Source organism: Varanus komodoensis, unplaced genomic scaffold (genome assembly GCF_004798865.1).
Source record: "Varanus komodoensis strain SLA01 unplaced genomic scaffold, ASM479886v1 scaffold5, whole genome shotgun sequence".
NCBI lineage: Eukaryota > Metazoa > Chordata > Lepidosauria > Squamata > Varanidae > Varanus > Varanus komodoensis.
In genome coordinates, this window is record NW_025336087.1 from 21,752,885 (window position 1) to 21,777,575 (window position 24,691).

General features: G+C 39.5%; 2 protein-coding genes across 10 annotated transcripts in view; both read right to left on the reverse strand.

The window, feature by feature from the left end:
• Positions 1-3,455, reverse strand: part of FAM172A (family with sequence similarity 172 member A) — a 312,125-nt gene extending 308,670 nt beyond the window's left edge. For 5 of the 7 annotated variants that reach the window (XM_044446029.1, XM_044446033.1, XM_044446034.1 and 2 more), the window contains exon 1: positions 3,298-3,455. The gene's annotated coding sequence lies outside the window, so the exon portion shown is untranslated. Of the gene's footprint in view, positions 1-1,798; positions 1,913-3,297 lie in introns of those variants that run through there. The other 2 variants (XM_044446032.1, XM_044446030.1) reach the window with 2 other exon arrangements.
• Positions 3,456-8,656: 5,201 nt separating this feature from the next.
• The window catches only part of KIAA0825 (KIAA0825 ortholog), a 255,517-nt gene continuing 239,482 nt past the window's right edge, over positions 8,657-24,691 (reverse strand). For all 3 annotated transcript variants that reach the window (XM_044445741.1, XM_044445742.1, XM_044445740.1), the window contains one exon: positions 8,657-10,606. In XM_044445741.1, coding sequence (XP_044301676.1) covers positions 10,489-10,606 — 118 coding nt within the window. In that variant the 3' untranslated portion in view covers positions 8,657-10,488. The remainder of the gene's footprint in view (positions 10,607-24,691) is intronic.

Below are 24,691 nucleotides of genomic sequence, written 5' to 3' on the forward strand. Positions count from 1 at the left end.
GGAAGGCTTTTCCAAACCCTGGAAGAGACCACTGAGTAGGCCCTCTCTTGTGTCTTCATCAAGTGTGCTTCTGATGGAACAGTACTGAAAGAAAGGCCTATCCTGAAGATCTTAAGATCCAGGCAGACTTCAGTAGGAAGTGGCAGTCTTTCAAGTAGCCTGGGTCTAATCCAGTATTACTGTCATCAGTATCCCAAGTGCTTCCTTTACTTGTGTTACCAAGCTGTGTTCTGAATACTACAGAAGTGTTTTGCTATGTTGTTAGGAATAATGAAGACTTTGAAACAAAGCTTCCCTCTAAGCAAGCCCAGTCCAATATATTTTTTGTTATTTAATTTGTAGTATTAGATTCAGCTAAGTATTATAAAATCATTCAGTACTTTATAAATATTTAATTACATTTAAAATACAATTAAAAAACAATACAGTACATAGCCAAGGAAAGTCTTGGTTTAAAAGGGGCATTTCCGGGAGGGGTTTGAAAGATACCATATTATCTGACTCCCAAACCACACAAAAGAGTCTTTTCCAAAGTGTGGGTGCCATTACTAAGGCCCACTGTCAAGTTATTACATGGGGAAAAAAATTGTTGATTTCACAATGACCTTGTCTATTCTGACAATCTTAAAGGTCACTTAGGTATATATAAGGGAAGGTGGTCTGTCAGCCACATATGCTTCCCTTTCCTTGGTTTTATATTTTTGATTTATGATATGCTACATGTTTTTAATGTAAATTGCCTTGAGGCTATTTGTCAAAGTGGCAAAACATAATGTCACCAATAAAATAATGTGTTACCTTATGGCCAACATGGGCAATATCTGACCCAAGGGCTGCCAGCTACCTCTAACTTGTACCTTGTATCTTAGATCCAAATATTTAAACTCTGAATTACTTTAAAACTGTGAATCATACTCTAGACATATGAAAGTCACTACAATTATTTATATTTTGGCACTACATTAAAATAGGACCACTTAATAATTCCAAAAGGAGGGGCCAATGTTTTTTTTTTCACAATTTTGCATGCACATGCACACACTCTTGAAGATGTTTGTGCTTTTCAGAATGTGATGTTAAACAGCAAACAAAAATGACAGCAACTCTGCAACTATGAGTATGCTCCATTCCACAGAATCCTAGAGCATGCAAGAAAAAATTCTTACCTGGAAACCAAAAAAGTTATCTTTATGGAAGTAGGCTATACATTAAAAAATATATAATCCTCAAAGCATGCTTATCCTCAAAACATTTTTGGAGATGGTGTGGGGTAATCAACATCTCCAACTGAAGTATCCAGCTGCAGACCTAAAGCTACAATATAGGGATCATTGTAATGGACTTCAGGAATGGAAGAAATATGATAAAGCTTTTTTCTGGGGGGGGGGCGGTGAAGAACTGGAGCATTTACTCATCATTATTGGTTTATATTGGTTAAAAGAAGCAAAGAAATCAGTTAGCTCCACAAGCAGGGAGCAAATGCTAAATAAAACTGAATCTGGATTTAGTTTTTCAATGGCAGGAGGAAGTCACAAGACAAGGATCGTGCAACTATACTAAGGGGACTCCATCTGGCTACCCAGAGAGGTCAGAGAAAGTGGCTAACAAGTGGGAACAATGGGAGAGAAAGGGAGACCAGATTCCTCAAAACATACACATTTTACTTTATCCCAAAAGACAGTTTTAATTCATGTCAAGAAAAAATGCTATGCAAATGATGGAGAACTACCCAGAACTCTAGTGTTAAATATTTTCCAATCATAGCCAGAACATAGTTAAGAAAAAAAGAGGTCAGCACCTTCTTAATGAATGCAGTAGCTCAGTGGTACAATGTGTGCTTGACATGCAAAAAGTTCCAGATTCATAGGAAAGATAAACTTCTGTCTGCAGTCTGGTCAGTCAGTATAGATGATGTTGCACTTGATGGCCTGACTTGGAATAAGACAACTTTCTGTATTCAAGAGTCTTGAATAAATTTCCAAGTAATACTTATATTCCGAATTATTTATTGAGTATTGATGGTATGAATAGTGATGGGTTCACACCAACCTTTCTTTCTCAGAAAGAGCTATAGTTCTGGATATCATAATATTCTATTTTTCTTATTTTCGCATTTTCCATTTATACTTGATCACAGTCATTTCTCCTTTTGCAGATATACTCCTCTCCCCAAAATTAGTTTTTCTTCACTCCTCATAGCACAAATAAAAATTAGAGTTCCTATGGTGACCTCCACCAAGCTGATACCTTTCCATATGTGCTGGATTAGAACTCTCACTCCCTGCCAGCAAACCAAAGACTGTGCTGATTTGGGATGATCAAAGTAAGGATCATAGTCCAAAACATACAGAGGGCAACTAGACTGGCAGAGGTGTCCTATAGTCCTAATATAGGTGTTAAGAAATAGTCTGGCAACTTATTTCTCCTTATTACCATTTGTCTAGTAAGCTAGGTGACACAATATCTAGTAAATGTCAATGAAAGAATTACCACCACAGAGAATTTGTGGAAAATCCAGCTGCTGAGGAGTCCTGTAACTACACAGCACCCCGCAGCAGCAAGATTTTGGAATTACTTTCCACATTCTTTTAAGGCACTCTACTCAACCAGAAACAGAGAAAAGCCAAATACCAAGAAGGGCAGTTAAAGAGTGCCATTGCCTAATGTCAGCGCCAGGCGACTCTGCTCCTGTCACTTCGTCTCCCCACTTCCGTTCAGGCCAACCTTGGCGCCCCTCTTTCAAAAATCTGAGCGTCAAACACAGCCCCAGAGGCACCGGGGTTTTGTCAGACGAGCAAGGGGAGACGCTGGAAAACAGGGCGGCGCGAGTGCGCGCGCGGGTGGGTCCCCGCGACTTATGACAGCCCCAGCCTGGGCTTCCGAGTTTCGTCAGGCAGGCGGAAGAACACAGAGAGCGTCGCGATTGCCTCCAACGCAGTCGCTCTCCCCGACAAGCACACCCACACCGAGAAAGGCTGCGGCGCGACGACGGTGCCGGGGGGCTGCGTGGGCACCCGCCTCTTCTGTCACAAAGCGCTCCTTCCTTCCTAGCGCAACTCGGGGCCATGCACGCAGCCCAGAGCAGGAGTAGCCCCCGCGGGCGGAGGGGGAGAAGAACCAGGAGGCTTCTTCTCCTCCTTCGCTGCCCGTCATTTCGCACTCATACACGCACACTTGAGGCGGGGAGGGGCGGCTGAGCCTCTACTCTTGTCATTCCCCTCAGAGCAGGAGGAGAACAGGCGGCAGCGGTTACCGCCGTGAACATACGCAAAAGCTCGACGCAGCGGCTTCACGTACCTGCTGCCTCCCTTCCCGGTAGAGGAGGGGGGAGAGGAAAGGGGCGGAGCAAAGACTTGTTACCGGGAGACGCACCGCCGCTTCTCGCTTCACTGTTTTGTTACGATTTGTCCCGCCCTTTCCTTTATTTCCGTTCAGAAGTCGAGGCAAATTTTGAGTTTCACTTCCGGCTCTCAGGTGACGTTAACTCGCGCAGCCGTCCTTTGGCTGGGAATTTTTCTCCCCTCTCAGCAAGCGGGCGTAACCGACTGATTTCCTCGTTGGTACTGAGCATGCTCAGCTCATCAGAGCCGGCTTAGTGGGAACTGCGGCTGCCTGGCGGCTCTCCGGAGCTTGTCTCCGGCGGTTGAATAAGGTCCCTACGGTGGTGTGCAGAGAGTAGGATGGTTTGCCGCAGGAAGGAATTGCTTAGGAATTAAGGAAAAGCGGTGCAGTGGACTCATATCGCGGGTGACCCCGACCTTGCTTCTCGGCGGTGTGCCGCAATAGGTTTAACAGAGCTTACTCCAAGTAATGTTCTTATGAATAGTCAGTATAATTATATTACATTTACACAACAGCTCTCTCTTACAAGGAACCCGAGCTGCCTTACAAGATTCTACACTCCATTTTATCTTCACAACCAGCCTGTGAGGTAGGTTAGGCTGTATGTGCCCAACCAAAAGTCATCCAGTGAGCTGCGCGACTGACGGCTAGAACGCGAATCTCCCGAGTCCCAGACCAACACTCTGCTGTGCCACACTTTCTCCCCTGTGGGACGTCCTTCCAAATAAGCAGAGATCGGGCTGCAATTATTTTCACACCTGCTTCAAAGTTACAGTGCTATCTTATGCATGACTCAGTCCCAGATTAGTCTATTTAGGTCTCTAGGTTAAATTCTAATGAAATGAGTAGGACTTAGAGCCAGGTAAATATATAGGGATTGGGTAGAATTTAACACGCTTCATACAGGGTCTGCTTTGTCTTATTCCCAGTTTCTCTAGCTACTATGAATTTTACTCAATCACTTCTAGAAGCGTGTTCGGTTTTGGTTTTTTGGGTGGGGTTGGGCTGGTTTGGTGGTTGGTTTGTTTTGGCTCTCTTAAGAAAGCAGCAGACTTACTGCTGAATACATAAGATACAGCTTTCGTATGAGAGGAAAGAAGGAGCCATGCAGTTGGGATGTCATTTGCTTGCTGCCTTTTTCTTTTTTAAATGTACTGGTGTGAGCTGCAGCACTGGGAGAGCAGAGTCAGGGCCAGTCTTGCTATTAGCAGAGGCAGGCAGATGTTGGTGAGCAATCACAGCAGCCCTTTCAGCTGTTTCTCTCTCTTGAAAGACAGAACTGCCTACCCCACGCAGTAGGTGCCATGGCTTGTTATTATGTGTTAACCCAGCATCTATGGTGAAGCACAGTGTGTTTGGTTTCCATGAAAGCACACAGATTAACAATGGTCTGTTGTAAGGTAGCCACACTTCACCATAGCTTGCTATGTGTGAACTCTGCTTCCATGCATTTTCTGCATATCCACCATCGAATTTGCAGCAAAAGTAACTGCAACTGTAGTGGATGCTTCAGCATGCATATTTCCCTGTCCTGTTCTGCCCAGCAACTGCTGAGGCAGTTGCATCCGTGCTCCGATTGGCTGCCTCATACAGCTTTTCCCTCTTGTCCCCATGGACATACTGCCTTCCTGATGCCCAGCCGCAGCTTTGGAATCTTGGCAGCAGCAGGGCATTGCATCACATCACCTCCAGCAGCAGCAGAGAAGGGCATGCCTGGCACTTCAGCTTGGTTGCTGCCCTTTGCTGGAACAGTGCTTTGAATTGGCTGCATGTTTGTCCTACTCAGGGAGCCAGAAATCTCTTCACGTAAAGGCTACATTACACATGAGGCGGGCACAGTCATCTCCATCAGTGCAATCATCCCAAGAAACTCATGTTTCCTCCTCTGACTCCTGCGCTCCACTCCTATTTTGTTGTTTACATTTCTGATGACTCTCAACAAACCTTGCTGCTCCTGCTGCCGCAACAGCTGCAGGACACTGTTTTTTGCCTTCCAGAAAACTTTCCTGGAAAGTGCCCAGCAGGACATAGTCCATCTGTCTCTAGCATGGGTACACATGATGATGCACTCCATGTGCCTGGCTGCAGGGACATGCAGCCCCCTTCAGCATATGCGAGTCCTGCACACAGGGGAATCATGGTCACTTGATTAGAAGTGGGGAGAGGTGGGTGTGCTTTCACATTGGCACAGAGCAGGTGGCACAGGGGAGCAGAAAACAAAAAAGGCAGCTGGTCATGCCCAGAGAAGCATATGGGCCAATGAGGAAGAGGTAGGCAGGAACGGTGCTCACTGGGATTGCTTCTGAGCCATGGGGGCTGATGGGACATGTTCTGCCATTTGGAGGGCAGACAAAAAAGCATGGAAACCATGCATGCATGGAATCCAAGAGCCTGTGTAAACAAGGTGATTATCGTGTCACGTGGTTACTATGCAGCATTGCTTAGCATTGTGTGTGAATGAGTCCCTCCAGGAGCCTCCTGTCTAGAATGGAGGACTCTATCCCACCATCAGGGTTGAAGATTCGAGTCTGGAGTTCTAGTCCCCTCTTGGTGAATAAGCTTACTGACTTTTGGCTGGGCGCTGACTCTGCCTAACCTAACTCACAGGGCTGTCGTGAGAATAAAATGGAGAGGAGGAGGGTTATGTAAGCCACCTTGAATTCCTTGTAGGAAAAAAGGCAGGATAAAAATGTATGTATAAGAGATTTGCTGTGGTAATTTTCTATCACCTAATGAGATGCTGCACTTTTGTAATTTTCTTTTTAAATGTAATTTATTCTATCATTTTTTTACCTTGTTAAAGATAATGGTCAGTATTTTAAGAATAAAATAGCAGCAGCCTCTAGACAATCTTCCATGTGGTTGCTTATTGATGTAGAATGACTGTTAAAATCAAACAAGGCAAGCAGCAGCTAAATCACCAGGAGGTGCACTGAAATAGAAAGCTGTACCCTTCAGATTCCCTTCAGAGTACATGTGTAATTGCACCTGTGCTCCTGAAGTCTGATTGTAAAGACAAAGATCACTCTCGGCTCTTGTTATGTACTTGGTTGTTTAAACCATATAGTACTTTGTAAAACCAATAGTACATTTCAGAATTAACTTCTCAGCTTCCATGTGTCATAATAATGTTTGCATGGGATGGTTTTCATTTGCACTAGTAACTTGATATGTGTTCATTCTTTGTCCACACTGAACAATAGACTGCTGCTAGGATGTGGAAGCATCCCAGTATTCATGAATATTTTAGTTTAAGTATTATTCTGACAAATGCATAGGCTAAGATCACATTCTGTTTGTATTCAGATATATTATGACTGTTTCCTGTATCTCTTGCAATAACAGGTGTTTTTGAAATTAGGAATGCGTTTTGTGCTAATTTCTCCAAGAAGATGACTCAACTGTGTAAGTTATACACTGGGTGAAAGGTTTTAGCCAAAAATCAGGTACCACCTTCATTGTTATGTTTAGCCACTTATTATAGTCCTATGGTTTTGATATTTAGCTTAGCTTTCTGAATACTGACTGTGGGCCAGCCAAATGCATTAGAAAAGCTCATTTCTATCTCACAGTGGTTATATTCATAACCTTATTAATGCTTAGAGGTGGTGCAAAGATACATTTTCCACTAAAATAGGCAATGAAATGTTCTTCCATTATTGTTGCACATTGTGCATGGCTAGTCCTGAGGTTCATCATGGCTTTGATCTGGCCCACAGGCCAAATTTGCTCAAACATAGAAATGAGATGAAGATATTATTTGCTTGGGACATTGTTAATAAATGTTGTTGATGGGACTATGCTTCTGACATTTCTCTTTAGTCTGTTCTTCACAGCAGTTATTGATATTGTATTGATTTTTAATACATTAATGCTGCTTTTCAGATTGGAAGCTGCTTTGGGATTTTTTTCTAAAAAGTAGGTTTAACATTTTTAAAAACAAATTTCCATTGTTTTTAATGGAATATTGATGTATTCAGAATGCTGATTCATGGAACATTATAAATGAATAAAAACCGCAAAGCTACAAAGGCTGTATCCCTATTATCATGGATCTGTGCATTGATTTTTGCATAATGGCTGTTCCCAAATTTTTAGAACTGCATCTTTATGATGAGATAAGTCTGAGAAATCCATCAACAAGTAATCAGTTGCTAGTGGTAAGCTTAGGGGGTTATTTGTGGAGCTAGGTGTACAGGTTCTGAATGTAACAAATGACACAAAAATTGGTTTCATGCTGGAATAGGCATGAGGACATGCACTGAGGGGGTTGGGCAAGAAGACCGACAGAGATTAGAACAGTAAAAGGATGCTATTGAATTCCACCACTTTTCACATAGTGTAAGAGATGGCACTGTGAAGCTTGCACCCAGTGAGATAGGGGGCAGCGTATCTCAGTGTTAAAGTACATGCTCTGCATGCAGAAGACCCCAGATGCAATACTCCGTACTGACACTACTGGGTTAGCCAGAACAATGGCTGAATCAGTATAAAACAGTTTCCTATGTTCCATAGTAGTAGCAAAGCCATTTTGTCCTCACTGTGCTCCATTTTCTTTTCTTAGAAGCTATATGCTACATAAAATGAGGTATTTCATCCCCTCTCAGGAGAAAATCAGTCTTTTCTCTAATACGCCTGTTATCTTCCTGTGTTTAAAACTAATACCTTTCATCTAGCAAGTGACATTTTTCAAAAGTTCCATAGAAGAAATTTTTAGCAATTTGTCATTGGTAGGATTTACTAGCAGTAAAAACCAGTGATGTTGGGTTACACTGAGTCTGCCAGCTGAGAAGAAAATATAGTGTTTCTGCAAGGGGAAACTAATTGAAAGGAACCAGTCCCATACTTGGCCTTGCACTGCTGAGAGGGTGGAGCAATGAATTAAAGACTATCCACTGGCAATCTGGAGTAGTTCTAGAATCAATAGCTTTGTAGCCTATGGAGCCTACAAAATGGCCTTGCAATGGAAAAGATCATATAGCAGTCGCAGGAACAGTAGTTATTAAAGGTAAATGTATGTATTTTGTTCATGACCTATGACTTTTTCCCTCCCACTTCCTGAGCAATATTTAAAAAGTTACCCAGTAACACCTGTTACTATTTTTATTTCTTGCATCACAATCATTTTCAGGGATACCAAGCACTAAAATAAATTCTTTACAAGCGCATATATATATATATATATATATATATATATATATATATATATAAAATAAAAAGTTTCAAGAGGAAGTGTGGTAAATGAATGGAAGAACGTAAGATTGATATAAACAGACAAATTGCATTACCGGTATAAGAGAGACATGTAATTAGATTCCAGTTATATAAATGTTTTGTTTACTAGGAGATGGATATTGACAAAATTAAAATTGTATCAGCGTACCAAGTTAACCACCAGCTATTTCAGAGCATAGTTCAACAACAAATAATTTTCAAATATAATTTGGGAATATGGTTAGTTACTGAAAGCTTGGAATCTAAACACCTTGCTTATGAAGATGTAGGGAACATTCTGAGGAGTCATTTAACATGCCTTCAGCCTGCCTTGTTTACAAAATTCGAGTGGGAGGGGCCTCCAGGTGATGTCATTTTCCACTTGTAACCTTCCTATGCTTTTTCAATGCCTCTGTCATTTGTCTTTCCACAAAAATAGGCCAATGAGGAAAAGAATAGCAGTGCAAAGTATTTTGACTGGTAGCCCTAGAAATACCACCAGCATAAAGCTGAAAATACTTATACATTCATTTCCTGAATGCAGTACTGGAGGATTTGAAAAAGCTTCTGAAGAGAAAGAGCAGCATTTCCACTGAACAACTCAATATCACATCTCTTCATTAAGCCTAGTTATGAAGATTCTTCCTTAGTGTCTGTGAGGATGATTCACCACTAAGTGTATTGAGAATTGCAGTCCTGTCTGAGAAGATGTGGATGCTCTCACGTGACAGGCTTCCCAAAAGATTCACAGCCTCTGGGATTCTTGTACTTAATATAACAAGTATTCTGCCTAATGTAAATATTTATACTAATGAAGATAATTGAGAGGTCAAGGCAGAAAAGAGGGAAGTACAGAGGAAGGCATTGTCATCCTTTCCGATCCTCTGGCTGTTTTTATAGAAAGGTCCGTGTAAAAGATTTAGACAGAAATAAGAACTTTCTGCAGTAAATCTCCTGCAGACCTTGAGATACTACAATGTTAAATATTAATAAAAGGTGAATTGTGCTATTTTATTCTTTTCATATTCTCTAGCTACTACCTTCTGTAGAAATGCACTCTTTATCTACAGTGTATGAATGGATATATAAGAAAGACATAGTCATATAGCATTATTAATGCTATGCCATTAATCCATCACTCTTATAAACTAAACAAGCTCTCAAAATTCCCATTTTGGGGGATCAAAAGTGTGGCATTAAACAGTTTTTACTACTTTTGGACAAGTACTAAGAGTAAACTTAGAAAATGAAACCTGTCATTAAACTTTCATCTTTTGAATATTCAAGAGGCAGTAGACATAGTAGAATCACTATATATAACTACTCAGAAGTATGCCTCATGGAATTCAGTGGGACTTACTTCCAGGTAAGTGTGTGCAAGAACGCAACTTTACTATGGCAGTTCAATAAACTGGTAAACTATAAAAGCTCCCAAAATGCAACTGGTACTAAAATGTGTTTTAAATTTTAAAAGACACTCTTAATGTAGCCTTTAAAGATAGTGCTTCCATTGTACTAACATGTGAAACAGTACTCCAGTGTAATATTTCATCCCTTGTGTGCAGACACTTTTAGTATTTTCATTTGAACTAGATAGTCATGTAATATTTTGCACTGTCCTTAAGCTTCTAGTTCTTAGTGTGCGTCAAAGTTACTAGGCATCACTGGTAATCTTAATACTTTTATCTTTACAATTTACTGTAATTTAAATTTCGAAAAACAATCTCATAATGCTTTAGAAGGGGAAAATAACCATATAAAGCTAAGTAAGACAAAAATGAAAAATATAGTGCCTAACCATTTCCAAGAAAGGCTATCAACAAAAGAAAATCTGTATAAACTACAGAGTTTGGAATGCCAACAGTTTTCAAGGTATCACAGGTTGCTTTACTTTTCTGAGTTGAAGAATGTTGAGTGAAAAAGGTACTCTTGTCAAGTTCTCTGTTCAACTTCTGAAGCAGGAGATGTTGGCATGAGATACAGTTTTTTTAAGTGCTCCAACATCTCTTTTTCCTTCTCTTCCACAGTTTCTTCCTCCTTCATCTCCCATCTGAAATTAAACAACAAACTCAGTTATTTCTTCAAATTAACACGTTTTCAGTTGACATGTTTAGTATGTTTGCTGTATATGCTGACCAAAGTTATTAACTGAAATTGCTATATTTGTTGAGAACAAGTTTTTATTCTTGATAAGCTTTATTTTATCTATTTTCAAATTTATATACTGCTCAATAATCTGAAATGACACTCTAAGCAGTTTTGTTAGTTTGTTTGGTCGCAAAGTCGTGCCCAACCCATCACAACCCCATGGACAACATTCCTCCAGGCTCTCCTGTCCTCCACCATCCCTCAGAGTCCACCCAAGCTCACACCCACTGCCCCAGTGACTCCGTCTAGCCACCTCATCTTCTGCTATACCCTTCTTCTTTTGCTGACAACTCTAAGCAGTTCAATATCCAGCAAACAGTAAGATATTATCACATAATTTTTTATACACCCAGTATATCCATTTTATCATCATCATCATCATCTGGGCATTTACAGTCCTTGGTTTCCATATTGACTAACAAGACCCTTACTTTCTTTGATTTCTGTGATAATGATAAAATAACTTGTTAATACAATGTCCTGATGAAAAAGCATGTTCCTTAACATCTAGCTGAAGATCCTGAAAGGCTGGATTTACCATTTTTTGTTTTTTGTGCAGTGTTGTGTTCTGTTTTAATCTCATAAAATTGTTTTTTTCTCTTCGATTTATATCCTACCTTTTTCCTACAAAGGGCTCAAGGCAGCTTACATCATTCTCCTCCTCCATCTTATCCCCACAACAACAACCCTGTGAGGTAGGTTGGGCTGGGAGTCTGTGACTGGCCCAAAGTCACCCAGTTGGATCCATGGCTGAGCGGGGACTAGAACCCAGATCGTCCGAGTCCCAGTCCCATGCTCTTAACCACTACGCCACACTGGCTCTCATGTTTGTTGCTTTTCTGTGTTGTCAATCTACCTATTTAATAGAAAGTGTTATCCCACTAGGAGATAACATATTTAGGAAAACATTATTGCCTACTCTTAAAGTTTTCTGTTTGTACTGAAGCTTTTAGGTCACATTCTGTCAGCAGTTAATAATAATAGCTATCCTTCTCTAGCTAGAGTATACAAGATAATAATATGGGAGCAGGGGCAGAGAATAGCTGTCTATACAAACAGCCTAGCTACAAGACAGCAATGACCTTATGGCATTTGCAAATACCTTGTGTCAATAAAGAAATATCAGAAATGCCCTTATCATGATATCGCTTCAGTATAATTTTGGCTAATAGTCATTCACAAACTATTGGTCAGTCTTCAGTTATAATGCCAAGCTCATGGTGTAATCATTCTTTCCTACTCTAATGTGCCTCACAAGCTGATTATGAGGTTACATTTAGTTATTTAAAATGTTTTTGTACAGCCTTTCAAGGGAAGCCTCCTGAAGGCAATCAGCAAAATAAAAAATTAAAATACTGAAATATACAATGTAAATAATTAACAGTAGTACAGGCATTTAAAATAACACAACAGTAAAATGAATAGAAAAATGTTCATCCATTCATTTAAAAGCAAACTGGAACATCTACATCTTTAAGGCCTGTTTTAAAACAGTCAACTAGAAAACCAGATGAACAATTTCAATCTGCAATACTCCATGGAGCATTTTTCCTAACTACTATCTACCCGATCACAATGCTGAACATCCTCTGACTGCCAGCTCTGAGGGAGGCTGAGAGGGCAGCAACCAGGGAGAAGACTTTTTCAGTGGTAGCCCCTAACTATGGAATGACCTCCTCACTGAGGCCTGCCTGGTCACAACACTCATTTTTTCAGAGCCAAGTTAAGATAGCCCTTTATGCTAAGCCATTTAAGGATACATACGGAGGATGTTCAATAGCTTGAGTTGATTACCTATTGCAGATGTTTTACGGATGTATTCTTCATGATAAGCTGTGTTAGCTCTTTTAAATTTGTTTTTACATGTTTGTATTTTGGGTAAAATTGTGGCATTTTATTGTATTTTTAATGAATTGTTGTAAATGGCCCAGAGTGTTTCAGCTATTGGATGGTACAGAAATACTAATGCTAACACTAATCTGGTAAAAATGGGGCCAGCACAAAATGTTTAGGTTGCCTGCTAAAATATGAGTACCTGTGTTCTCTGTAGTTGATCTTAGTGTCTGAGCAGGTTTATATACGTGCTATTCTAAACTCTTTGGAAAAAGCACAGGATACAAATACAACGAAAATATATGCTAACCAACAAATTCAATTATATTGTGTGCTATGACAGAACATTAAGACAAGCATTCATTATGACTGTCTAGAGGACCTTACGAAGTGTTTACATCCTACAAAGTTTCCTGTGGCGAAGTTGTCCTTTAACCATTACCATTAATTAAAAGCAAGTACTGGACCATTCCCACTTTGTCACTGCTATTCTTTGTCTGAACATACTTAAGGACTGTATGCCATGGGCCAGTGTCAGCAATTATGAGCCTTATGGGCCAGTGTCAGCAATTCCCATCCTGTCAGCATATTACCATATGACTTTGCTGCCTCTTACAATAATATTCAGGATAAATATTTAGATTCTATACTGTATATCACTAGTATAGCTGTTTTCATCTTGATTTTATTTATATTATTATTAGAGCATCTAACCATGTTAACTATGTCTTTACATCTGCCACTGTCCCAAATGAACTGCTTTTTCTGTCCTGTTCAGTATCAAACAAATCCAAGAATGAATTATATAGCCTGGCTCAGCTATTTTGAGCATTGCATAATTAATCTGATTGATTCATTTAATTAATAAGATTTGTTACTGATTTTAAAAGTATCTCCTTGGAATGAATGCAACTATAAGAAACCATTTAAAATGCTTAATTTTGGCTGAGTAACATAAAAATCTATGTACTAAAATGTACTGCTAGTTGATTCTAAATACACTTTTTTTATGAAAATCTGTTTATTCTCTTAAAGGTAGTCACTCATCCAGCAAGAGAGTTCCATATGCAGATTAAACTGGCTGGATGCATCTTTTGATGTCAACAGGGATGTGCATCTGCATTCAGGGCCACCAATTGTTATGCATGACTTGCTGCCTGTGACTATAACTGGATTAGGGCCAATTACCTTTCAGTGTGCTCTACTGTATTGCAGCTCTTATGCTGATTTTGGGCCCCAAGATTAAGTTTAGACCTCTGCTTTTTTCCAAAAATGTTGGGATTTATATATTCTGAGGCCACTTTTTGTCAATATATACTGAAAAATGAAATACATGAAGCTTTAGAAGTGTAATCTGCTTGTTTCTTAGAAATGATTGCATAATTATATTGAAAAGACTCCAGCAGCATAAATAGTAAGAATCAGGGCAACAAATAATCATTAATGTTGCAAAAGGAATTTTAAAAAGCCTCTGTGTCCAGATATCATAGAGGATTCAACATTTATAACTCCAGAGATGCCCACAATGGAGCATGCCTTTATTAGCATATCCAAAATGCATAAGCCTTATTTTGGCAGTAGCAGCTGACAAAAATTTGATAATGTACCACTTCAAGCAATATGAATGAATTTATTTTAAAGTCCTGGCTCCATCAATTGAACAGCCATCTTTCAACCTGTGTTATTTCAAATTAACAAAAATGTTGCTTTCAGATAAGTCTTTTAAACCTATAACTGGCACCGACTTTATTTAGGAGCAAATTAGAATTTCCAAAGATTAAATTAAATTAAATCAAATCTGCCTTCCAAATTAGTACTAGAAATGTTTGGACCAAGTTCTGGTGCCATTATTGAGTATTTTGTTTATGACTAGCATAACCATCATGTTGTGCTACTGCTATGACAATTTAGCACAGAAAACTTTATTTCAATCCCAGTTGTTATAGTTAATTTTGACAACTACAGGCAGGTACAAGTGAAAATTAAGATTTTTAAAGTATATTAGTTTCAATAAGAAAGATTTAAGCATGTGTTTAATTCTCTTACTGATATTTTTGAGACTTAAACTTTGTCTAGATCATATTCTGTATGATGCTTATAAAATATAAGCATCTTTTTATTTATTTATTTATTTATTTGGAACACTTTATTTGGAACACTTCTATGCCGCCCCATTCGCAAAAGCCTTGGGGCGGCTTCCAATACAAATAAATACTATCTTGTAAAATGGGACGTATAAAGATGGCCTCCAAAGACAAAAAGACATCCACTAGAGTTCATAGAATGAGTTAAGAAAACCCAATCTCTACCCATATTGTTCTCTGAGAGGTGCTCTGTATAGTCCTATCTGTGGGTGCACAGGGGCAGATTACAGCACCAAACCTTTCTATGAGGTGGCATAGAAATGAAAATAAAACCACCACCACCTCCACCACCATGGGCCTATTCCATAATTACATGACCAGCTTGGAGCTGTAGTATACAGGTCAAGCTTATGTTCTGTTCTGTTCTTTCCATACCATCCATTTGCCAAATTGAATCTCTGGGTGGTTTACATAATCAAAATTAACAAATAAAAAACAATACATTAATATCAAAGATAAATAATACATCAATATAAAAGCAATGCTAAAATAGCAACAATAGGGTCACAATAAATCCACAGTAGCAATCCCGGAGCAGTAAAACACAGTAACATGCAATATAGAGAAAATATCTTTTAAGATAATTAAAATTACTGTTAAAATGTTGGGTGAATAAAAAAGTTTTTACCTGGCACTGGAAGGAATAAAGAATGGGTGTTAGGTGCACCTTCTTGGAGAATTGATTTCATAATTGGGGTGCCATCACCAAAAAGGCCATTCCTCCTCATAACCACCTCCCTTTCCTCAAATATGGCTTTCTGAGAAGGAACTCAGACAACAACCTCAGTCTGGGTTGACATATGTGGATAACCTTTAGATAACCTGGACCCATGACATTTAGGTCTTTAAATATTAGTGCAAGCACTTTTAATTGGGTCTGGACTTCAATTGGTAACCACTGGTATTGGAAGAGAACTGGCATAATGTGTTTGTATCAGCCAGCCCCCATCAGCAGCCTCACTGCTGTGCTCTGAACCAGCTGAAATTTCCAGACTGTCTTCAAAGGCAGCCCCATGTAGAGTGTGTTACAATAATCCAAGCAAGAGGTTACCAGAGCATTGGTCACTGTTGCAAGGCTCTGCCTGTCCAGGAAGGGTTGTAGTTATTTTATACAGTTATGTGTATTTTATATTGCTATTTATGTATTTTAATTTATTTATTTGTAAGCCGCCCCGAGGCTTCGGCGAATGGGGCGGCCTAGAAATTTTCTAAATAAATAAATAATAAATAAATAAATAGTTGATAAATCACCCTGAACTGATAGAAGGTGCTCCAGGCCACTGAGTCAACCTGTGACTAATGATAGTTTAGGGTCCAAGAGCACCCCCAAACTACAAACCCTTTCCTTTGGGAGGAGTGCAGCTCCATCCAGGGTAGGTTTAATGTCACCCAACTAGACAGATGACCATCAAAAGCACATCTGTCTTATATGGATAAAGTCTCAGTTTATTGGCCCTCACCCAATCTATTACCAAGCTTGGACACTGACTCAGAGTGGCCACTGCCTCACCTGGATTGGATGAAAAAGAGAGGTAGAGCTAAGTGTCATCAGCATATTGGTGACATAGCCCACCACTCCAGATAACATCCCCCAGCAGTTTTATGTAGATGTTAAATAGAATGGGGGATAAAATAAAGACCTATGGTAAACCATAGTATAACTGCCATGGCACAGAGCAGTAAACTCCCAACACCACCTTCTGGAATCAGCTGGTCAGGTAGGAGTGGAAACACCACAAAGCAGTACCTCCAACTTGGAACCCAGCCAGCCTATCAGAAAGATACCATGGCCAATTGTATCAAAAGCTGCTGAGGGGTCCACGAAAACCAACAGAGCCATGCGCTACCTATCGTTCTCCTGGCAAAGGTTATCTCACAGGGTGACCAAGACAGTCTCCATTCTGAAACCAGGCCTGACTTTCAATTGAAAGGGATCAAGATGATCACTTTCATCCAAGAGATCCTGGAGCTACTCAGCTACCACCCACTCAGACACCTTGCCCAAGGGAATATTGGCCACTAGCCTATAGTTGTTAACATGCTCTGGGTCCAGTTTAGCTTTTTTCAGGAGTGGTTTGATTACAGCCTCTTTTAAGCCACTCCCTCTTTCAGAGAGGCATTTACAGCCTCCTGGACTGTACAAATCCCTTTACTGTGAATGATGAGCCATCATAGGCAAGGGTCAAACATACAGGTGGTAGGCTGAACCTGGCCAAGCACCTTGTCAACATCCTCAGGCCTCAACAAGTGAACCAACACCTGAACCAACACCAAACCAATCCCAATGCAAGTCCCACTTTAATTTCACAGATGCAGTGTGGTGACCCCTCCTCTTTCTTCCTATCTCCAATGCCAGAGCTCTGACCACTCAATGTTGGGGGCACCTGTGATGACAGGCAGTTGGGGCAGCAAGGTCCTTTTGGAATGCCTTTCTGAAGAACCTCCCAAAGCATGCAAAACATTTGGTACAGAGAGAATAAAATGGAATGTATGTATGCATGTAGGTATGTCTCCACTGTATGATCAGACAGGAGATTAAATGAAAATTTCCAGTTCATATGGACTGAACTTCAGGAAAGAAAATGTTCAAACTAGGCTACAGCCTAGCTACAACTGTATTAAATTAAGCACTGTAACCATATTAAGATGATACCTCAAAATCTAAGTATAAAAAGATAAATCTGAATAAAAGTATATAGGGAAGATGTGAGAGCTTTATCAAGCCAGCATTAAAAGGAAGTCCACCAGATGCCTGGCATCTTTAAAGCAATGTAAGGATTAAGTGCCAAACAAAGTTTTGGCAAGTTCCTCTCCTCCTGTAAGGCCTCCAAGTTTCCCTACCTCTCTATATATCTCTTTCTTTGGTACAGGCAGGAATAAAGAGAAGGCCCATTCTCAAGGCTCTCTATTGTAATTCTATCTTTGAATCAAACTGTGGTAGCTCTGTTTTCCTGCAAAGCTCTGTTGAATCTCTTCATCACTGGGAGGACCAGCCATGCCAGAACCACTACAGGTTATATCATCCTTTGGCTGTTGTGTGGAGTCTTTTGTGCTCCCCTTACCCCAGAAAAGGGTAATTTCAGCTCTTATTCCTTTCCTTTTTTAAGTCTGTCAGTTTCTGCTCCCTGCAGCATGTCATTTACACCAATACCCAAGCTTTACTCTGGCATTTCTTTCCTCTCCTTTTTTGACAAATGTTAACTTCTCCCACCTCTGTTCTTCCTCATCTCTAACCCCACCCAGTAGTAGAGTATTGGTCTATTTGCAAGGAAATTGGTATACTAACCAAACAATTTTCCCTTTTTTTGTAAATATGTATGTGTGTGTTAAAAATAAACTTTGTACTCATGGATTTGAATGCTGTTTGAGCTAGCTTTCCCTACTCTAGAGTAACTATTTCCCATTGCATTGAAATACAGAATATAAATATGCTCTGGAAAAGGACCATTTGTTCCTATATCCATCTTGACATATGCAGATTTGCTTATACAATACATGTGCATGAGACAATATATTAGACTAGGGCATTAGGATCATCAATAAATTAAAATTTGCTATTGTATTGTTAGTAAATAAAAACAAATGTATTATTAAAGAAATATAAGGAACTTGAACATGGATCTCCCTTACTAGTAAGTAATGAAAAGCAAGCAGGCAGCCTGGTTCACAGAGCTAAGACTCCAGAAGAATTTGAGAAGAGCAAGAATAGCATACCATCGCTCCTTTGAAATTATTTAATTTTGTAATATTTCCTAGAATGGACCGCCATTGGCCAAGAAAGCCAGCAATTAATTATTTTTGCATTTGTCTTTTCTTCTAACTTTATGGCATTTGACAGAATTTTCTGCTATGTGTTGCTTGTTTTAATTAGGATTAATCTCCCCTCAGCACAATTGCAGGCAAAAAAGTAGGTAAAAGTTAGATGGACAAAGTAGTCAGTTTAAGTAGGTTGTACTTGATACTCTTCTGTAAGTTTGAGAATCCAGCCATTGCACTTATTAGATTTCATGTGTGCTGAGGAACAAGCAGTCAATGGTGGTGCTTTGGAAGGGTGGGTGTGGGGGAGTTTTTCTCTTTTAATTGCTTCTTCTGTAACCTCCTTATTTTGTCGAATTTGCTGGGAGTTCTGCCTTTATGTTATGGCAGTGAAGCAGACTTCTTACAACACTGTGCTTACTGTACTTAATCCAGTAATTTTTCAGGTAATTTCCTCACACAAAAGATCCAGCCCACAGTTTCAGTCATTTTTGCTAGTCTGTAATTTACTTTTGGGCAACAAATGAACAATTTAGTCACATGGGTAACAAAAACAAACTAATCTCCCTTTCTGTGGTTGATTTTAGCTGTACTATTACAGCTTTATCCAATAGTGAAAGTGGCATGCATATATTAACATATTTCACAGATAAAGCATTTTCTGGATGGGGGAGGGTAAACTGACACAAAATGAAATATGCCTCCAAGATAAAAACAACTTGCATGAAAACACAGTTGTAGGAAAGGGAAATTATAAAGGAAGCATTTATCTAATCATTTTAAAGACCATAATTACACAGCCTGTGCATCAAAAGGCTTAAGAACTGTTGATATATTTTAATTAAATACATATTTAAATGAATTTTCTCTAAACCTTCAAATTATGTTTCTAGAAAATTTGACAAATGCTTAAAAATTGAAAATACAATCTTTCTAATCACTCACAAAACTTCCCCATTATTATTGTCCAATATATATACCAACTGACTCCAATAGGAGAAATTCATAAACTCACTTCTAAATGCTTTCATGTTTCAACATCCCAGTACTTCCACATCGCACTTTATGCTCTTCCTCCTGACAACACGCTACTTATGTTTTCTTCTGTCAAAAAATTTCATACCTTTATGGAGACCCACCTGCTACCTGCATTTCTCTGCTTATGCACAGGCAGAGTCATTTTATATACTGCTTTTGTATATAGTCCATACCACAGTGGAATGAAATGCTAAGACACAAGGCAAAACATCTAAAACCTTTTGGCTGCACCAGCACTAATGCAGTGCTAAACTTAACCATCTTGCCTGTATCTTCTATCCCCCTCACCTACTGTTCCCAGTAATATCCAGTATTTAGTCTTGATTGTTATGTAAAACTGACTAATGCATGAAGAGGCTTTGTTGTTGATTTACAGAGTGTGTAGATGATCATTTGTGGAATCAGAATATGACACAAGGTTAGCAATGGCAGCTGGATGCTACTGATGCAAGAATGGTATATATACAGAAGACGTCAGAATGAGGTAGAGGTTCTAGTGCATCTCATTTAGTTCATAAACCAACTGCTGAAATCTAAACTCATTGTGATAAATGGGGGAAAGAAAGGTAACCCAGGAAATCTAGGCAGCAACAGTCCAGATGGTGCTGTGGAAGAGACAAAGGCATTCATCCTGAGCTTCTTTATCACAGGAAGAGGAATTAATGAGAGTATACATTATAAATTACTAATGAGGGGAATAATTTGATCACTGTTTCACCTGCACTGGTTTCCAAGTACATTTCAAACTGCTGGTTCCAACTTAGTAAACCTGGAATGGGTTGAAATTTAAGGCTTGTCTACTCCCTGACAATTTAGTCTAACCACTTCATTCAACATTGGAGAGCCTATGTGTCACACCCACTCCCAGAAGCACAACTAGCTAGTTGTGATTAAAGACACGGCCTTTTCTATTGTGGGACCCAGGTTGTAGAACTACTACTTCCCTAGATCAGTCCCCTTTCTTTTAGGCTTCAGATAAGCTGCAAAGACTTTTTTAGAATTTTGCCTAGGCTTTGATATGGGTTAAAGTTCTTTCTTTGTAGTAGCAGTAGTTGTTACATCCCATCAAGCTATCTCCAACTTATGAATGGATGACCACCAAAATGTCCTGCCCTTGAGAGCCCTGCTCAGCTCTTGTAAACTCTAGGCTGTGGCTTCCTTAATGGCATCAATCCAGCTCATAGTTGTCTTCCTTTTCTTCTTCTGCCTTTGCCTTTCCCTGACATCATTGTCTTCTTCAGTGACACTTCTTTCCTTTTCCTAATGTGCCCAAAGTAGGACAGTGGGCACATCAGTTTTGCCAATTTTGCTTCTAGGGAAAGTTCTGGCTTGATTTAATTTAGGCACCACTTGTTCGTATTTCTGTTGGCTCAGGGTACTCATAAAAATCTCTTCCAGTACTAAATTTAAAACATTTCTATTTTCTTCCTGTCAGCTTTCTTCACTGTCCAGCTTTCACAGCCATACACAATGATGGGGAATACAATACTGTAGATTTTGGCCTTGATCCCCAATGAAATGTTCTTACACTAGATGATATTTTCTAGTTCCTTTATTGCTGTCCTTCTGAGTCCCAGCCTTCTTTGAATGTCTTTGTTGAAGTCACCCACTCAATTGATGCCTGAGCTAAGGATTGCAGAATTCTTCACAATTTTGATTTCTACATTGTTGACACTGGAGTTGTGAAACTCTTCAGTGGTTATGATTTTTAGTTTTTTTAATGGTCAGCTGAAGTCATGCTTTTGCACTTTCTTCTTTCACTTTCATCAGGAATTGTTTCAATTCATTGTGGCTTTCTCCCAGAAATAAGGTATTTCTGCATATTTTTAATTTCTGATTTATCTTCCACCAGTTTTCATTCCCACTGTCTCTGAGCTTATGATATGTTCTGCATACAAATTGAACAGATAGAAAATTAAAACACCTTTGTCTGATGCCTTTCCCTATAGGAAACCATTTTTCCATATTCCATCCAAACAATAGCTTCTTGACCACAATACAGGTCATGTGTTCATACAAAAGTGCTGGGAAACACCAGTTTCTTTCAGGGCCATCCATAGCTTCTCATGAAAGGCTATGGTAAAAGGCTTTGCTATAGTCTATAAAGCATACCCTGATTTTCTTCTGAAATTCTTTGGTGCACTCTAGAATCCAACGTATATTCTCAATATGATATCAAGTGCCACTAGCTTTCTTGGAATCTAGCTTGAACATCAGACATTTCACATTCCAGATAGGGTGAAATTTTTGTTGTAAAACCTTGAGCATCATTTTGCTTTCATGGGAAATTAGTGAAATGGTCTTATAATTGTTGCACTCCTTTGTATCTCTTTGCTTGGAGACTGTATATTGAATGTTCAAGTCTGTGAGCCTTTGTTTTGTTTTCCAGATTTGTTAGCATATTCTTGTTAGGATTTGGACTGATTAAGTCTCTGCTGCTTGGAATAGTTCTGTTGGTATCCTATCTATTCTAGGTACTTTATTATTTCCAAGTGCTTTCAGAGTAGCTTCCACTAGCCTTGCAGGCTGTAACTCATAGGGTTTCAGTTCAAAGGAATTGGTCATTTTTATCTATTCTGCCATATATTCTTTCTACCTTCTCTTTGTTTTATAATCAGATCATATGTTCCCCCATTAGTCTTTCAGTATTTCTAAGCTAGGTTTGAATCTCTCTTTTGATTCCCTAGATTTTCTTGAAGAAGCATCTTGTTTTTCCTCTGTTCTTCTCTTATTTTCATACTGATTTCTTTTCTTCTGTTCTCAGTTTTATTGTATGAAACAGACTGTAGTAATTTGAACTGTTTTTACTGTGCTTTAGATATTTTTAAAACTTTATTGTCTATTTATTTAAAACATTTATATCATGTCTTTATCCAAAATTGATCTCATAGAAAAATAGAGCAAGTTAGAAGGGGTCTCCCTGGCCATCTAGTCTAACACCTGTCTCCAGCCAGCTCCATTCATGACATCTCAAGATGGCTCACAAACCGGAAGCGTAACAGCACATTAAAACAGAATATAAAACATATACAATAAAATAATTCCAGTTATAGGATAAAACAATCAGCCCTTAAAATACACAATGAATAAAAAGGTTTTGGGCTGACACCGAAAAGAATAAAGCATCAGCATCAGACCACATCTCTGGGGAGCAGGTTCCAAAGCCTGGATGCTACCACAGAAAAGGCCCTTCTCTGGGTAGCCACTCTTTTAACCACATCCAAAGAGGGCTCCCAAACAAGGTTCTCACTGGAAGATCTTGGGGTGGGCAGGTGAACATGGAACGAGATGTTCCTTCAAATATCCAAGCCCTAAACTGTTTAGGACTTTATATCTCAAAGTTAACATCTTAAATTGGGTCCAAATGGTAGCCAATGAAGATGATATAGGGCTTGTGTTATGTGATCATGTCTGCTAGTCTTGGTGAGCAGTCTTGCAGCTCTATTCTGTACCAACTGAAGTATCTGAACCTTCTTCAAGGGTAGCCCCACGGAGAGTGGTATTGTTCATCAGAAGGTTATCAGTGTGGATTACTGTTGCTAGACTTTGCCCATCCAGGTAAGGACATAGTTGACAGACCAGTCAAAGCTCCTCACGACAGCAGTCACTGGGGATTCCAGAGATAAATCTGGGTCAAGGAACTTTCCCAGACTATGCACTCTGTCCCTTAAGGGGAGTGCAACCCCATCCAGAATAGGACAAATATTACTCAAGAGGAAAGCTGAACTGCCCATCAACAGAGCATCCATTTTACCTGGATTAAGTCTCAATTTATTGACCCATATACAGACTATCACACCCTCCAGGCACTGATTCAGAACCATCACTGCCTTATCTGGATTAGATGAAAAAGACAGGTAGAGCTGGGTGTCATCAGCATATTGGTGACACCTCAGCCCAAACCTCCAGATGACCTCTCCCAGTAGTTTCATGTAGATGTTGAACAGCATGGGGGATAAAATGGAACCCTGCAGAACTCCATGGATAATTGCCATGGCACAGAGACATAATCCCTCAGCACCACCTTCTGGAATTGGTCAGCCAGGTAGGAGCAGAACCACCGCAAAGCAGTACCTCGAATCCCCAACTCAGCCATAGTATCTAGAAGGATACTATGGTCAATGGTATCGAAAGCCACTCAGAGGTCCAGAAGAACCAACAGGGATGCACAGCCCCTGTCTTTTTCCTGGCAAGGGTCATCCCACAGGGCAACCAAGGCAGTTTCTGTCCCAGTTTCTGGCCTGAAACCAGACTGAAAAGGATCCAGATGGTCAGTTTCCTCCAAGAGTGCTTGGAGTACACTGGCCACCACCGCCTCGAGCACCTTGCCCAAGAACAAGACACTGGTATATTATTGGTGGAGAAATCTGGATCCAGGTTCAAGGGTGGGTGTGGGAACCAACCCCTTCTCAGAGTGAAGTATACTGCTTTAAGTTTAGTTCAGAAGAAATGTGGGGTATAAAATTTTACATAAATAAATGCATGTATTAATATACAAGAGACCTAATATGCCTGCAGACAGTAGCCTACATTTATATGGTGAGATGCCAGTCCTAGGCAACTAAAGCATGTATTCAGATGCGAGAGACTGTTACTCAGAAATGCAGCACATATTTTGTCCAGGTTGGTATGATCATTAACTAAATCGCCATGTTTATTTAAGCTATGTCAGTTTATGATATATGCAGGCAGACATTCTGAATTTAAAAAAAACATCTCCAGGGAGATGCCATGGTTAAACAACCCTCAAATAACCCTACAGACAAAAGACACTGACACATACTACTACCCATTGTGACTTAAATAAACTATGATAGGCTGCAGTGATTGTGAAAACTGACTTGTTTGCTCAAGGTAAAAGGTTCAACCCATGGCATCTGTAGATAAGAGGATGAAGCAGCAGGGGATATGAAAAACTTCTTCTGGAACCTTGTCACAGAGTAGACATTATTGGACTGGATGGGCAAATAGTCTGATTTGGAATAAGACAGATTTCTATGTTAATCATTATGTTTTGCTCTGTCAGCCACCTACTTGATTGTGAGAATATGCATATACATACAAATATTGTTTTAGAGTTTTGTTCAGGTACAGGATGGCAAATACAACCTTCCAAAAGCTGAAGCACAGTAACTTGAAAGGGACAATGTTTTAACTGCAGTTTTACTGATCCAGACTTGTAATAAACATACCAAAATTATACATAGAAATATCTA